Source organism: Sorex fumeus, unplaced genomic scaffold (genome assembly GCF_029834395.1).
Source record: "Sorex fumeus unplaced genomic scaffold, SorFum_2.1 ptg000011l, whole genome shotgun sequence".
Lineage (NCBI taxonomy): Eukaryota > Metazoa > Chordata > Mammalia > Eulipotyphla > Soricidae > Sorex > Sorex fumeus.
In genome coordinates, this window is record NW_026606068.1 from 3,764,948 (window position 1) to 3,782,033 (window position 17,086).

Sequence of the window (17,086 nt, forward strand, 5' to 3'; positions counted from 1 at the left end):
TATATTGAGTGATTTGGTTTCAGTTGATCAGATCCAGAACAAAAATACAAGCACTTTATTACTAAAACCCTAAACCAACCCAGTACAGAAGATGGCAGAATAGAGTAACTTCTTCATGCTAAATTTCCTCTTCTTAATTTTTTACATACTTCTAAATTTCATATTCTTTCAATTCCTCCAGCTGTCTTGGACTGTAAATATTTTACTAAGAAAGATCCACAGATTAGAAATGAAAAAAATCATATGTACCTGATCAAATGTAATCATAATCTGGGGCTGGGGCAATAGTACAGTGGGAAGGGCACTTGCCTTAAGTGCGGTCAACCAGGGTTCGATCCCCAGCATCCCACATAAGTCTCCCAAGCACTGTCACGAGTAACCCCTGAGCACCAGCAAGTGTGGCCCCAAAACAAAACCAAACATACTCTATCAGAGTCTGTCCACTAACGCATTCCTAAGAAGGAACACTGGCTCAATTTCAAAGAGTTTAACTTAAAAAATAATCATTTAATTTTGCCAAACACAGAAACTAGTGGAAAAAAGCTGCAAATATATCAACCTAATATGGAGCATCTTACTAAAGACTATTTCAAGTTCTTAAATGTTAACTGGGGGATAATTAAAAAAAAAAAAAGTGTTTCTGTTGTTTTAGGCACAGCTGCGCCAGAAATCCAACCACACAGACCTGACAAATGTGTGCTCTGCACGGAGCTACTTCCTTGGCCGGAGCATCGGTATCTTTCAACAAAAAATAGGACAGGGGTTGGGAGACTCCTCCAAGGGCTCATGTACCAGATCCAGGCACAGCATGCTCCCCCAAGCACTGAGGCAGGAGGAGCCTCTGAGCACTACCAGTTGTGAATCCCCAAATCAAAATAAACAAAGGTAACGACTGCTGCGTTGGGACTCAGCAGTGAAAAGCACCTGACCTGCAAGCGTGAAGCCACGGTCCAGCACCGCCTCAAGCACAGCCCCACACACACCAGTCTCTGCTGCCTGGGACCTACAGGGCAGTAGTGTGCAATCTCTGGCATACCATCAGGAGTGTGCTGGCCCCACAACTCAAGTGTGTAACTCCCGGTGAGGACCTAACCAGAAGATGTTCGGGCCCTGCCAAGCATCCATGAGACCTCCCAGTCATGGGGACAAGAGCAGTGGGGAGGGTTGTGCGCTCCTCACCTTGACCTCTATGCAAAGATTCAAAGAAATCATGTCGTGTGAATTGGGCTTCCTCCTGGCTACTGACACTGGCGGATCCAGAAGGAAGGCAAAAGGTCCGACTTACTTCAGATGCAGCACCCTCTCTGCCTGCCAACTGGGTGCAATTCAGAGAATATAACTTAATGTCCTTGATTTCCACCTGCAGGCGGTCACTTCTGGATTCATCCTCTCCTGCCACGAAATTCTGGATGAAGATCTGGCCCAGGTGTCCCACCAAAAGCTCAGGACTCCCTGGTTTCCGAGGAATGGAAACAACTGGAGATTCGATATTTACGTTCAAGATCAGCTTGACAGTGTCTGAATGAGGGGCAGCCAGGTCAAAGCCATAGATCTCATTTTCTTCCAAAGACACGGATTCCCGCGTCTTCCGTGGGGTTTCAAAGAGCGACACCATCTCACTGTACTCAGCCGTCTTGGTGGCGAGCACCGTGGTGACTCTGGTGGCTGCGCTTTTCAGCATACTTCGAAAATTTTCCTCCAGCTCATCCATGGACAATGTCAATTCCTTCAAAAACTTAGCAGAGTGATTGTAATGCAGGGAGGCCATCCTGAGGTTGAGAAAACATTCCTGCTTCGATTTCTCCACCAACGTGAAGCTCAGCGCTTCGGTGAGGGCTGCATCTTCCATTCGGACAGATTCAAAGTAGCTGATCCCGCTGACAAGGTTTTCATAGCCAATGGAATTCCCAATGCTGACAACATACTGGTTCTTAATATTATCCTGTGTCAGATCCATGAGCTGCAGGCAGCCAAGAGAACCACTCATGTCAAATGTGCTGCCCATAGAGACATTGACTTTGGTGCCACCTATACTAGCAGTTGCAATTTTCCTACCATATTTCTCTCCATTTGCCATTCCCACAGTTCGAAGGAGCAATAAATTAAGCCTATGGATCTCCACAGCAACCTCGGTGTTCTGTTCATATGTGGACTGGTAAGTTCCTTCTTCCCTAAAGCTTTTTTCAAGATCAGTCATCAAAGGCTGAGGGCTCAGATCATCTTTTTCCTTGGGAAATGATTTTTGAAGGAAACCAATCAGCTCCACGATTGTCTCTGGGTTGAGGATAATGTCCAAATTATTCACCTGTAAGGAAATCACCTGTAGAGTGCTGTCCAAGTTCATTGAGGGACACTCAGAACTCACAAACTGATATTCCAACTTAATGAGGGATTCTTGTTCTTTGCTGAGAACTGTGTCAAGTGCAAGGCTAGCAGCCGATCGGTGGTTCAGAGTAGCAGCATCAGTGAGATGGGCTGCAACGGACCCCGAGACGGGAGACTGGGCTCTGCTGTCCAGGAGGCTTCCTGTTGGAATATCAAAGCTCAGGTTCTTATGTGAGGCCATCAAAAGGTCAAAGTCAGCACCATAGGTCTGCATGGTGTCCACTAGGAGCAGACCATGAACTGTCAAGGAGACTTGAGCATCATAAGGCCTCTTCACAAAGTGAGCATTGGTACCAAACACCTTGAGCACAGAAATGTACCGGCCATTGCTCTCGACACCAAGCTGCATACAGTTGACCTTAAACTCAGCCAGGAGGAGCTGGGATTCTACCAGAACCTCCCGCGTGTGCTGCTCCAACATCACGATGCTCTGGGTCAGGTTCATTACTGAGTCCTGCAAACTTCCCCGCTCAGCCTCTTGGGGGAAGATCTTATCTTTAATCTGAGTGTCAGAAGTCTTCATCTCTGGGGTGGCCAGGAGAGCAAAACAGTTCTTTAGGGCAGATATTTTATCTTCATTGATGTGGATTTTCAAGTCCGGTAGATTGCCTGAGAGCACAGCTCCAGGGTACTTGGGATCGGAAGTATAAATCAAGCGACGTTCTAACTGGAGGTGAACGTTGAATTTTTCGACCACGTGGGTTGGCCCCACATCAATATCCTGCACATGCTTCCAATTGTCCTTCACGTGCCCCACCATAATCTGAAGGTCCAGGAAAGACAGGGAGTACCTCTCATACATCTTTGTGCTCATTAAATGGGCCTGGAGCTGCTCCTCACTGAATTCAACTCCAGTAAATGGGGGAGTTTTCTCCCCACTGCTGCCACTGGTCTCGGGAGGTGGGGTGTTAGTGGGTGTGGCAAGAGGGGTTTTATATTCATCATCACTGAACTGGTTCTCTTCTGAGGTTGACCCATCCCCACTTTTCCTCTTGGAGTCATCTGCAAATCAAAAAGAGAAGACTCAAACGTCACATTTCAGGGTCAGAAGATGGTACAGCAGTCACAACAAATGGACCCAAGTTTGATCCCTGGTACCACATAATCACCAGGGTGACTACAGCGGTCCATGGCACCTCAATGCCTGAGCAGCACCAGACCACTGGGACTGAGCACTGGGCCAGTTTGGTTGGCCAAATATCTCCAGGAGAGGCCTCGTGAGTCCCCTGATCATTGAGGTATTACATACACACCCCAAAAAAGGACACAGCGGCTAGAGCGATAGCACAGCGAGTAAGGCATTTGCCTTGCACATGGCCGACCTGGGTTCAATTCTGAGCATCCCATATGGTCCCCTGAGCACTGCCAGGAGCAATTCCTGAGTGAAGAGCCAGAAGTGACCCCTGTGCATTGCCAGGTGTGACCCAAAAAGCAAAAAAAAAAAAAAATGGACATAATCCAAAAGACAGAAAGCAAGTGCTGAGTAGATAAAGACAAAAAATACTATCCAGCATAAATGGCTGTTGAGATAGAAAATGGTGCCATCATTTGGAAAAGGATCTGACAGTTCCTCAAAATGCTAAATTTAAAGTTACCATATGACCTAACAATGCTACATTGAAGCACACCCAAGATAATGATAACATATCTGTATAAAAAACCTAGACAAGAATATTCGAGGCCAGCAATAGAGTATAGCAGGCAGGACACTTGCCTGATTCAACCTAGTTCAATTCCCAGCACTGCTTATGGTTCCCTCAAGTCTCACCAAGAGTGATTCCTGAGCACAGAGCCAGAGTAAGCACTTTGGCACCTCTTGAGTGTGGCTCAAAATAAATAAATAAAACAAAAGAATATTCATAGAGGCATTATTCAAAATAGCTGAAAAGCAGAAATAACTCACCTACTGATACATTTCACAAATGATAAATAGTGGCATATTTACACAAAGAGAAATTATTCAGTCATAAGTAGGAAGTAAGTTCTGATATGCACTACAACCGGATGAGCCTTGAAAACATCATGCTCAGTGAAAGAAGTCAGACACAAAATGACACAGAATGGAAGAAGGGGGTGTAGCTCAGCAGGACAGTGCTTACCTTGCACTTGCGAGGCCCTGAGTATCAACCCCAGGGTCGGGAGGCCAGGAGGGGGAATACATTTTAAAAGATGTTCTTTGAGGAGCCAAAGAGACAGTACAATGGGTAGAGTTCTTGTCCTGCACACGGCTGACACAGGATGGATCCCCCAACATCCCATATGGTGCCCTGAGCACTGCCAAGAGTAATTCCTAAGCACAGAGTCAGGAGTAAGCCCTGGGCATCGCCTGGTATGGACGCCCCTCCCGCAAAAAAAAAAAAAAAAAAGTTCTTTGAATTTTCTGTTGTTGGTGTTATCCCTTACTTGGCTGAGCTGAGTAGAGAGAGACAGAACTATCAAACTTTATTTTCAGGACTCCACAATCACACACTCTACCTTGGGTATTGGTCAATAGCATTCTTCCTAGATCCACAACAACTAACACAGGGTTCTTGAACTTGAAGTCATCTGGAAAGATCACCTGAGGGGCGGAAATATCGAGTCGCATGGTCCACCGTTTACTCTCCTCCTGTAAAAATAAACTTCAGGTAAATGATTTTGACTGCAGCTATTGAACCTGGACAGCTCATCAGCTGGGGTTCAAGTCTCTTGAGGTGGTCAAACTATGCTTCAGGTTAGAGAATGACTTGCTGATGTATCAGAGCAAAAAATTTCAAAACACCACATTCCATGGCCGCCACCATATAAACAACAGCCCAGCTTCACAGCTTCATAACTAATCTCAGGAGAAATGCAAGCCAACCCGCTGAAACTCATTAACCAGTTCTACAGATCCTGGGATTCCTGTACATGGCCGCTCCACATCTTCAAATTCCAGTATACTAACAGCCCAACAGGAGCACACCAAATTAGATGAGAAAGTACTAAGTCAATTAACTTTAATAAACACTGTCACTGTCCTCCCATTGTTCATCGATTTGCTCGAGTGGGCCCAGTAACATCTCTATTCTGAGACTTGTTACTGTGTTTGGCGCATCGAATACATCACCGGTAGCTTGCCAGGCTTTGCTGGGAAGGCGAGATACGCTCAGTAGCTTGCCAGGCTCTCCGAGAGGGGCGGAGGAATCGAACCCAGCTCAGCCAGGCTGGCTGCGCACAAGGCAAACGCCCTACCGCTGTGCTATCGCTCCACTCCAAGCTTAATAAACAAAAAACAACAAAGGCTCAACTAGCAACAGACTGCTTAGTAAACCTTCATACAATGACTTTAATGACCCCACTGTGAGAGAGAACAATTTTCACAAATTTTCTTCTACTGAAATAATTTTCAATAATTCCATTAGCCATTTTTTTGTAAAAAGCAATATAAAATAAATTATTTTGTGCCTGCTAAAAGGGAAAACTTGGGAGGCAGGTGTGAAACTGAGACAGTGAAGGCACAAAGGTCACACTGGTGGTGGGACTGCCTGAGACAACTGTAGTATGAACAACTTTGTAAATCACTGTGTCTAAATAAATTAAATTTTTTTAAACTTTTTTAAAAACTTTAAAACAACAGTAGATACAAATGCCTGAGGAGTGGAAACATTATCACAGGCAAATATCTGAAGTGGGACAAGAAATGTACTAGTGGCTAGTTTGGGAACTGTCTTTTCTTTTTACTGTGATGATCATGGTTCAAAAAGATGTTATTTCTAATGCATAAAGCTTAATACTTCATCATTCTTTTTTGTAAGAATCATAAGTTGCAGTGCCTGGGGGCCCATACCCTGCCAAGGATCAAACACATGGCCTTGCACATGCTGGTCATGTGATCTTCCTCTTTAGATATTTTCCCAATACCAGAACTTCATATTTTAAAATATCACAGAAAAAAAACAAAAAACAGAAAAAAATGAGAGCCAGCGCAATAGTACAAGCAGGTAGGGCATTTGCCTTGCATGCAGCTGACCCAGGTTCAATCCCCGGCACCTCATATGGTACCCCAGACACCAGGAGTAATTCCTGAGTACAGAGACAAGAGTAACCCCTGAGCATTGCCAGGTGTGACCCAGAAAGCAAAATAACAATAATAATAGCACTGTAGCACTGTCCTCCCGTTGTTCATTGATTTGTTCAAGCGGGCACCAGTAATGTCTCCATTGGGAGACTTTTTGTTAGTTTTTGGCATGTCAAATATGCCACAGGGAGCTTGCCAGCCTCTGCCATGAGGGCAGTATACTCTTGGTAGCTTGCCGGGCTCTCCAAGAGGGATGGAGGAATTGAACTCAGGTCGGCTGCATGCAAAGCAAACGCCCTACCTGCTGTGCTACCGTTCCAGCCAACAACAACAACAACAACAATAATAATAATAAAGCATCACAGAAGTTATAAATTAAGTAAACATAGAAATCTAAAAATTTATTCATGGATATTGGTAACCATGAACATTCATATCAGTACCTTAAAGAAAAACATAAGCTCTATTCTTGAAATATAAAAAACACACCAGGGCCAGAGATATATCTCAAAGGGCCAAAGAGCTTGCTTTGCCTATGGCAGCTCTGGGTTCAATGCCTTGTATTACATGGTACTCCAGCACTGCTGGGAGCAACCCCTAAGCACCAAGTTTCGAGTAGCTCTGGGCAATACTGGGTGTGACTTACTTAAAAAAAAAAAAAATCCAGGGATCAGAGCGATAGTATAGTGGGTATGGCATTTGCCAACCAGGGTTCATTCCTGGCACCTTGTAGGGTCCCCCAAGCCTGAGCTTAGGGCCAGCTATGGCCCAAAAGCAAAAAAAAAAAAGTCCATTGGGTCAGAGAAATAGTACAAGGGCTAATTTGCACATGAAAATTCTGGCCAACTCCAATTCTATCTCATACACTGTATATGGTCCCCCAACACAGACAAGGGTGACTGTGTTGAGCAGAAAGCCTGAGCAGAAAGCCAAGAGTAAGCCCTGAGCACTAATGAGTGTGGATCAAACCACCATCCCCAAAAGATCAATGAAACTGTTTGTCTCTGCAATGAAATTTAGCCTCAATCAATTATATGTAGTTAGTTCATATGAATTTCACTGAAAGTTCTCAGTCTAAGATAACAAGAGGACTTTAACTATAATTTGTGTTGAAACACCCCAATAAAAACAAAATCAAAAACTAATACTCCAGGAGACGGAGAGATAATACAGTGGGCAGGGTGTTTGCTTTGCACACAGCCAACCTGGTTTTGATCCCTGGCACCTCATATGGATCCGCAAGCTGACCGGGAGTGATCCCCGAATGGAGAATCAGGAGTAAGCCCTGAGTGCCATCAGATGTGGCCCAAAAACAGAACAAAAACAAAACACTAATCCTACAACCCATAATCCTACCCCTAAACATTTCCTTTCAAATCTGTCTACCACCCACCCCTACACCTCCAACTGGTGCTACACCGTCCAGAAGCCACACAGAAGCACTGCACCTCAGCAGGGCCCCTCCAGGCCTATGAGCTCTGCTGGACTCTCGCCTTGTCTGTGGTCTTCTAAATCAGTTGGTCACAGAGAATCACAAAGTTGACCATTGGCCCCCTCAAATCGAACCTGGGGCATGATATCAGTTGTTCTTCTAATCATAAGTGAAAAGGGAATGTTCTTCAAAGAAGAACATATATGTACCAAATATCATGTCTAGAACACACAGCAAAGACAAATCTTGGTTTTGTTTCGAGGTCATACTCAGTGGTGTTCAGGGCTTACTCCTGACTATGTATTCAGCGCACCTGTACCATCAGGTCCTCGATGGAAGCATCTGATGCTAGCGTACGTGCATTGAAAGTACAGACGATCATTTTTGTCTTCCTTTGTTGTGGCAGCCTAGTTCGGCCTTGAGATTTTGTCGGCCTCTCCTTTCTCATCCTTCTCAGTGCTGCCATGTCGGTGAAGACTTCAGGGTCAGGTGAATGAGACCAGTTGTAGTTACTGGTTTTGGCATATCGAATACACAACGGATAGCTTGCCAGGCTCTTCCGTGCGGGCGGAATACTCTCGGTAGCTTGCCAGTCTTTCCAAGAGGGAGGAATACGATCGACTGGTTCAGCACCTCCATGAATGTGCGAGGAATGCCAAGAGAGAGATAGCCACAAAACATTGCCTATCTTCGAAAACTCTTGAGCTAATTCGCCAGCATGGTTTGGCGCATGCCTCAGGCAACCGCAAGCTAACGTCTGAGCTCGCAAAGCAGTGCAGAGATGCGATCAAGGAAGACCTCAAAGAGAGAAGAGCAGAAGTACTGGTAGATGCGGCAGAAGCTGGGAAAAGTACTCGTAACGCCCGCCTATCCTTCGCCAACTACAAGACCAAGACGATTGCCCTCCGACGTCCTGATGAATCCATCACATCCTCCAGAATGGCAATGGAGAAGATTATCCATGACTTCTACACAAATCTCTTTGATAGCCATGTCCACTTGTCGACATACCAAATTCCACAGGATGGATATGTCGTTCCCAACGTTCTCCCTTCCAAAATCCGACATGCCATTTCGTCGGTAAAGAAACAAACAGCACCCGGCCCAGACAAGGTCAGACCTGAACACCTGAAGAACCTGCCATCAGTACTCATCAATACACTGGCTCGGCTCTTCACTCGCTACCTGTCTGAATGCAAGGTTCCGTCCCAATGGAAAACCAGCAGGACCGTACTACTGTTCAAGAAGGGAGACATCCATGACATTGGCAACTATTGCCCGATCTGCCTATTGTCTGTCATCTACAAGTTGTTCACTCGAGTCATCCTAAATAGGATTGGTAAAACACTAGATGAAGGACAACCATGCGAGCAAGCCGGGTTCCGCAAAGGATTCAGCACCATTGACCATATCCACACGATAACCAAGCTCACTGAGGTTTCTCGGGAGTTCAAGATGCCGCTCTGTTTAACGTTCATTGATTTAAAGAAGGCCTTTGATTCTGTTGAGACGGAAGCGGTCATTGAAGCCCTAGCCAAACAGGGCATTCAAGCCCAATACATCAGGATCCTCCGTGAGCTGTATTGTGGATTCACTACCAGGATCTCACCATTCTACAAAGAAGTGATCGTTGATGTCAAGAGAGGGGTTCGGCAGGGTGATACCATTTCACCAAAACTCTTCAGTGCCACCCTCGAGAACATCATGTGACGACTGGAATGGGAAGAAATAGGAGTGAAGATAGATGGTCGGCAACTACACCACCTCCGCTTTGCTGATGACATTGTTTTAATAACACCAAACATCAGCCAAGCGGCACAAATGCTGGCCGACTTTGACCGTGAGTGTGGAAAGGTAGGACTACAGCTGAATCTTACGAAGACAATGTTTATGAGAAACAGTCTCGTTCCTGATGCCCCATTCGCTCTCAAGGGAACGATCATCTCCAAATGCAACAGCTATGTGTACCTAGGTCGAGAAGTCAACAAGACAAATGACCTGACACCCGAGCTGCGCAGGAGGAAGAGAGCGGCTTGGAACGCCTTCAAGAACTCCGAAGAAATAGCTAAGAGGACGAAGAACCTCTGGCTCCAGGCACATCTCTTTGATTCCACTGTTCTTCCTGCATTAACATATGCCTCAGAGACCTGGGCCCTACCCAAACAAGATAAGAACGCTATTCGGGTCTCCCAAAGAAGAATAGAAAGAGCTATGCTTGGAATATCACGTTTCACTCAAATGAGAGAAAGAATCCGGAGTTCTGACATCCGTGACGATCAAGAATCAGGGATACTGTCTCGTTTGCCAAGGTGTCAAAAATCAGATGGGCTGGTCACATAATGAGATTTAAAGACGACCACTGGACTAGAGCTGTTATCGACTGGATTCCACAGGATGTCAAAAGACCGCGTGTCCGCCCACCTACCAGATGGTCAGACTTCTTCGTCAAGATCATGAACGATCAGTTTGAGGCTCTTCATGTTCCCGGAGCAAACAGATGCCATTGGGCTACACTAGCACACGACAGGGACAAATGGAGACGTTACTGGCGCCCGCTCGAGCAAATCGACTAACGGGAAGTTAAGTGATTAAGTGATGTATTCAGCAGTCACTTCTAGAAGCACTCAGGGGACCATATGCTGTTTCAGGCATGGAATCAGGGTCACAACCAAAGCACTCACATGTGAAAGGGTAGTGCCCTTCCTTCTATACTATCTGTCCAGCCTTCTGTGTGTTCTGAGACAGGCACCAAGAAATCAGACCTAATCTCAGGCATTTCTTTTATTATTCATTTAACCCAGACTATAAAAGATGACATTCTGTTCTTACTTGCGGATAAAATTTTCCTATTTTCAGTTGACTCATCAGTGTAATTAAGACAAGCATGCCATCATTAGCAGACAAACAACCTGACAGAAGTGAAACAGTCCAGGCCCGACCCTTCATGCACCCCCCCGAAAGGATGTGTAGGCACATGCACTTACAATGAAATCACCCACGAGCAATCGGTCAAGAGTCTGCCGGATCTCGGCCTTGGTCTGCATCTTCAGTTTGTTATACTGTCTTCGGGCAGCTTCAGCCACTCTCAACTCCAGCTCAGACTGATAACCAAAACCTACAGATAAGAAACAGAAGAATCAGAATTTTCAAATGGCAGCTCAAAGAAAGCAATGCACAGTGATAGGCACCAGAAATTTCCCCAAAAGCTATTTAAAAAAAAAAAAAAGTTGCCCACTCCAATACAGCCTGAGCAAACAGGAAGGCAACTTTCTCCTCAGAAGAGAGATGGTCTTGGGGAGGGGGAAATAGCATTAAGGTAAGTTTCTCAAACCACTGTGAAATCCTTCAAAGCTGATTTAAAATCTTAATACCTTAAAGGATTCCCAAACTCCTTAACAGCATGAGAGAAGGAAACGCCTTCTTTATTCTATCCCTAACAGCAATAAAGTCAAGACACCTATGGTTATTGCTTGCATGGAAAGACTGTAATCAGGGGCCAAAGCAGTTACAGTGGGTAGGGCGTTTGCCTTGCACAAGGCTAACCTGAGTTCAATCCCCACATCCCATATGGTCCCCCAAGCACTGCCAGGAATATTTCTGAGTACAGAGCCAGGAGTAACCCCTGAGCATTGCTGGGTGTGACCCCAAAAAGAAAAAAACAAAGACTGTAAATTTTTTTTAAAAAGACTTTAAAAAAATAGACTGTAAACAGCTACTTTGTCATTGAAAAAGAACTTCTGTTTCATCAATTTCCCTGTCCGCTAGCATGCTTTATCTGCACCTACCATCTCAAATCTTCTTGGGAAACAAAAAGAGGCATAAATAAATCAATTGTGATAGGGAAGAGCAATGACGAATTTTCAATATGTAATGCTGTGCAGAACAAGTAAAATAATTGATCCTGTTACCCAATGGGAATGTCTTAAATATTTATCCTAAATTCACTGGCCTAAGATACTCTGAATAGCTAATAAACCTTCATTCTAAAGGAATGGGAATTATTTAGAAATGTATGCTAAGTGCAGACAAGAAAAGATAAAGTATTTAAAAATATTGATTCTTCTTGGAAAAGTGACTTTCCAAAGATATCAAGTTTGACTTAATAACTGTGGACAACCCTATCTACTTACTCTGCAGACTTTTTCTACCCTTAGAATACACAATCGCCCTTGTCCAGACCACTAAACATGACAAGAAAGGTGTCTTTTAAAAGTAGCATAAAATCAAACAAACAAAAAAGTTAACCTGAGGTATGAACCTTTCCCTTGTAGAAAAAGTCTGCTACTTTCTTAATAGCCTGGGGGTTATAGATGATGTTCAAGGGCCGAGTGCTAACGTTCAGTCTCCTCTCGAAATGGCTGTGGACTGGATTTTTCTCATAGAGCATCTCGAACACTGGGTCATCTGGGTCTGCAGCTACAAGAAAAGAACCAGGAAAGAAGATGGAGCACACCATAAATAATCCTCTTACTCCTGATAACCAATAATGGGGGAAATTCTGCTAAATTCTTTTCCAATTAGTTCCTATATATGCACAGTTTATAAAACAGAGGGAGATGGTGCAAAGGGCAAAAGCACATGCTTTGCATGTGGGAGCCCTGGGTTCAATCCCTGGTACCATAAGGTCCTCTAAGCACTGCCAACAGTGATCCCTAAGTACTAATCCAGGAGTAACCCTGAGCATAGACCCAAAATAAAATTTATTGAATTCCAACAAGAACGCTCAAGATCTGTTGTATTTGTACTTATTACGGAATCAAAGATTCAGGCATTCCAAGAGGTTGCTGGGTTCCACGCAGATTCAAGGACAGTGCCGGGCTGTCTTCAAGTCAAACTTGGATTCACACAACAAATGGCTGGGCACAAAATAGAACACGGTCCCCTCCCCTCTCCATCTTTACTACCAGCAACCCGCCTTTACAAGGTTACTAATCTGTCACCACTGTAGCATCAGGTTTAGGTTTTAAAATGTGACCATTACCGGGGTGTTGATCGCATCTATCTGCTGATGGTGTTTGGAGACCAAAAGATTGCGAGACTCTGCCAACTTCTTTTTGCTGCGAAATACACACAAAACGCACAAACGCACAGATATCAGGTTGAGAGGGGATTTCACTACACTCACACTCCACACGTGGAATCACTCGGCCCCAAACTCTTTTAACAGTAGATTACTGAGGATTTGTAGACTGAGCCCTCCAGTTCATGACTTTACCCAGCTGCCACTGACAGTAAGCTTCTTTGAATTCCGTGCATGAAATAAATGATTTCTAAACAAAAATTAAATACACACAGCTTTTCAAACTTTCACTGCCCTCCCACCCTCTCTCCATAATCCATCTCACACAAACATAACATAGGGGTGCTGGAGAGATAGTACAGAAGGTGGGGCACTTGTCATGTACATAGCCTACCCTGGTTCAACTCCTGGCACCCCAGATGGTCCCCTGAGTCCCACCAAGAATGATCCCTGAGCTCAGAGTCAGGAATAAGTCCTGAGCACTGGCAGGTGTGGCACAAAAGCACTGCAGCAGTATCCTCCCATTGTTCATCGATTTCCTCGAGTGGGCCCAATAACGTCTCCATTGTGAGACTTGTTGTTACTGTTTTTGGCATATCGAATATGCCTCAGGGAGCTTGCCAGGCTCTGCCATGCGGGAAGGACACTCTCAGTAGCTTGCCGGGCTCTCTGAAGGGATGGAGGAATCAAACCCGGGTCGGCCGCGTGCAAGGCAAACGCCCTACCTGCTGTGCTAACACTACAGCCCAAAAAGCAAATAATAATAATAATAATACAGAGTAAAGGTAAAGGTAAAGGTAAAGGCCCTCCCGTTGATCGTCAATTTGCTCGAGCGGGCCCAGTAACGTCTCCACTGGAGACCTTGTTATTACTGTGTCTGGCATATCAAATACTCTCGGTAGCTTGCCGGGCTCTCCGAGAGGGGCAGAGGAATCGAACTCGGGTCGGCCATGTTGGCCGCTTGTAAGGCGAACGCCCTACCCGCTGTGCTATCACTCCAGCCCAATACAGAGTAAATGGCTAAATATTCAGCTACTCTAACCATATCTCTACCAAAAAGATCAGAGAAATTCTAATGCAGCTTCCCAATCTGTATTCTATTCATGGCCCTTCCAACCTGGTTTCCTTCTGTGGACCCCTGTCTCCCAGGTGGTCCCCTATTCTTGTGCTGTGATGACCCTCATTTACATGATTGTCTTGCGTGTCCCCCTTCGGATATCATGAGGGTCCACAGAGGGGCAATATATTCCCCAGCTGAAAACTGCTGTTCTACTGAATGAAGTATATTCTATTTTTTTTTTTAATCACACACATATACATAGGGGTCAGTGAAATAGCTCAATAGGCAGAGCACAATCAAGGCCCAAGTTCAATTCCCACCACCACAGGGTCTCCCAGCACTGCTAGGAATGACCTTTGAGCACAGTGGCAGGAATAGACCCTAGCACCTCTGTGGGGGGAAAAGTGAGAGGAGAAGAAAAGGAGGAGGAGGAGGTGGAGGAGGAGAAAAAGAAGGAAGAAAAGAAGGAGGAGAAGGAAATTGCTATAAATCTTCTTAATAGTCACTTTGAAATGTTTTTAAAAAACAATTAATTCCAGGTTTGTTTTTAACCAGCCCAGTTCTCTCCAGGTGATCAAATGTTGGAATGAACCCAGTTAATGTCACTTACTGCATACCTAAAACAAACCATAATCCACCCACACCCAGAGGACTGTAGCCCTGCTGTGATACGTACTGGATTAGGGAAGACCAGCAGAGGAAACATAGTTCCTTCTGTGGCCAAGTCTCGAAGAAACAGTCCGCCCAGTCGAACTAAAAGCAAGGAGGAATTTCTTCGAGGAAGGGATTCTGCCAAAAGCTTCACATCTACAAAAAATAAATGTAAGAGTTGATACTGTGCTGTGATAGTGCCAAATGCTTGAAAAGTATTAGATATATTTCACAGAGGACTATTAGATATGAGGGATTAGTTTTCCTTGAAATTATAAAAAGAAAAACTCCTATTTAAATATCTATATCGAGTGCTCTCCCTAACCTATAAATTGAATACATAATAGATATTAGGAGTCTGCCAGCATGATAAACATTAAACAAAAATTTTTTACTAGTTCACATACACTGCTTCTAATTGCTCATCTCTCAAGATAATAAAGTCAGGCCAGAGAGAAAGAACAGGGGTAAGGCTCTGGCTTGCATGTGGCAGACCCAGTTTGATCCCCAGCACAACATACGGTTCCCTGAGCATTGCTAGGAGTCATTCCTGAGCACAGAGCCTGGAGTAAGGCCTTTTGAGTGTGGCCCAAATCAACAACAACAACAACAAAAGATTATAAAGTCAAACAAATTGGCAGGGCTAAAAAGAGAGAATAGCGGGTAGGGTGCTTGCATTGCTCATGGTCAACCTTGTTCAATTTCCCGGCACCCTATATAGTCCCCCAAGTCCTGCCAGGAATAATCCCTGAGCACAAAGCCAGGAGTAAGCACTGAGGACCACCAGATGTGACCCAAAAACAAACAAAAAGTTACAACAAATAGACTTTTTCTTGGAGAAAGAGGGCGACAATTGCCTGAAAACTACTGAGAAATTTTCTCTCAGATAAGTATTTTGTTAACTGAAATAAAATGGTGTAAGAAATATGAAAACCTGTATTGAGTATTTATATATATTATTGGGCCGGAGTGATAGCGCAGCGGGTAGGGCGTTATATATTATCTGTTAATATAAATATACATCATACATAATATATAATGTAGTATATAATATTATATATTAATATATTCTATATTATGTGTGGTTGTATGTTATATAACATATTATATAATTATGTGTAATATATATATATACACACCTATAACTCAAAGTCACACAAAGGAATCAGACACAGGCACTCATTATTTACAGATTCCAAATTTTCAAATCTGCCCAATCACTAACAACAATCAGTTCAAAATCAATTCTCCGCAGCACTTCTGAGGACACGCATAGACAGCACAAGTGCACAGTCCTGGCAGTGGAGGCCAGCCAAGTCGACTCTGCCTTCCCACTTCAGTTGACTGTACCCTACGTCCTTGTCCTAATCTCTTTAGTGCCAAGTATTTTGCATTTTTCTACATTTTGCTGGTGATGTGGCTGGACGAAATGGATCCTAAGCAGAGTGCTAAAGTGCTTGACAAATTTTTTTCTGACCACAAAAACAGCTGCGGCATGTCTGACAGAAAATGTATGCATTAGATGAGCTTCTAACAGACACAAGTTGTTATGGGGCCACCGGCCCAAGTTCAGTACTAATGAGTCAATTAAATATGGTGTCTTTTTCCACAATCACACACAAGCAGTATGACACACTGACTGGCTGTCTAATGAACTGAGCTGGAGGCTCCCACAGACTCTGATACTCTGACGGCCCCAACGACAGTAGTTCAGTATCCAGTCACTCAGGGGGCACAGCAGTTCCTAGAACCCTGCTCTGAGAACAATGAGCTTGTGTGGTGTAGACACCAGAGCCTAAGTGATCAGGCATAGTAGGCGGTTTGCAAGGGCCGCACCTGAGAACTCGAGCTGCATAAATGCACTCTCTTCCATGGAAGGAGCACTTTGCTCCTGATGGGACAGCGTCACGGTTCCTCGCTGCAGCTGCAAGTTCAGTTTCGCAAAGACGTGATCCCGTTTGGTGTACGTGTTCATACGGGAGGCATCTGCGCTGGGGTCAAAAAATTCCTCGGTGCCTAAATGTGGGGGAGACAAGACTCGAAGGTAAAACACACCAAGATTTATGAAGCACCACCAGGAATACTGTTAGGTCATGATTAACATTATTTAACTCTTTTCCCTTTTTCAGGGAAGAACTCCAAGTTCACACATGACTGATATATTCACTGATGCAAATGGCAGCGACTACTTCATAAGGGCTCTAACACCTTATTATGAGGCCCGAGGGAAAGTATGGACTCATGACCAAGCCCAGGATTCACCCCGCATTTGCTTTTTCCAGGGGCACTGACCATACCCGGCAGTGGCCACTCGCAGTGTGGGTGGCTAACGGGGATGCCGAAAGTACATGACTGGATCCTTCCATACCACTGTCATAATCCTCTGGGCAATGGCAGCCAAACACACAGGCCTAAGGAGTAGCAGGATTCAAACCAGAATCACAAACTTTTGGCTGGGGATGTGACCCATTTTGACGAGGCCCTGAGGTTAATCCCTAA

General features: G+C 44.6%; 1 protein-coding gene across 4 annotated transcripts in view; it reads right to left on the reverse strand.

Annotated features, from left to right (window-relative positions):
- Positions 1–17,086, reverse strand: part of VPS13D (vacuolar protein sorting 13 homolog D) — a 263,887-nt gene that overhangs the window by 217,926 nt on the left and 28,875 nt on the right. For all 4 annotated transcript variants that reach the window (XM_056111005.1, XM_056111004.1, XM_056111003.1 and 1 more), the window contains exons 13-19: positions 16,424–16,603; positions 14,613–14,743; positions 12,838–12,913; positions 12,102–12,272; positions 10,841–10,971; positions 4,861–4,993; positions 1,180–3,387 (exon numbers count right to left, since the gene is read on the reverse strand). In XM_056111005.1, coding sequence (XP_055966980.1) covers positions 1,180–3,387; positions 4,861–4,993; positions 10,841–10,971; positions 12,102–12,272; positions 12,838–12,913; positions 14,613–14,743; positions 16,424–16,603 — 3,030 coding nt within the window. The remainder of the gene's footprint in view (positions 1–1,179; positions 3,388–4,860; positions 4,994–10,840; positions 10,972–12,101; positions 12,273–12,837; positions 12,914–14,612; positions 14,744–16,423; positions 16,604–17,086) is intronic.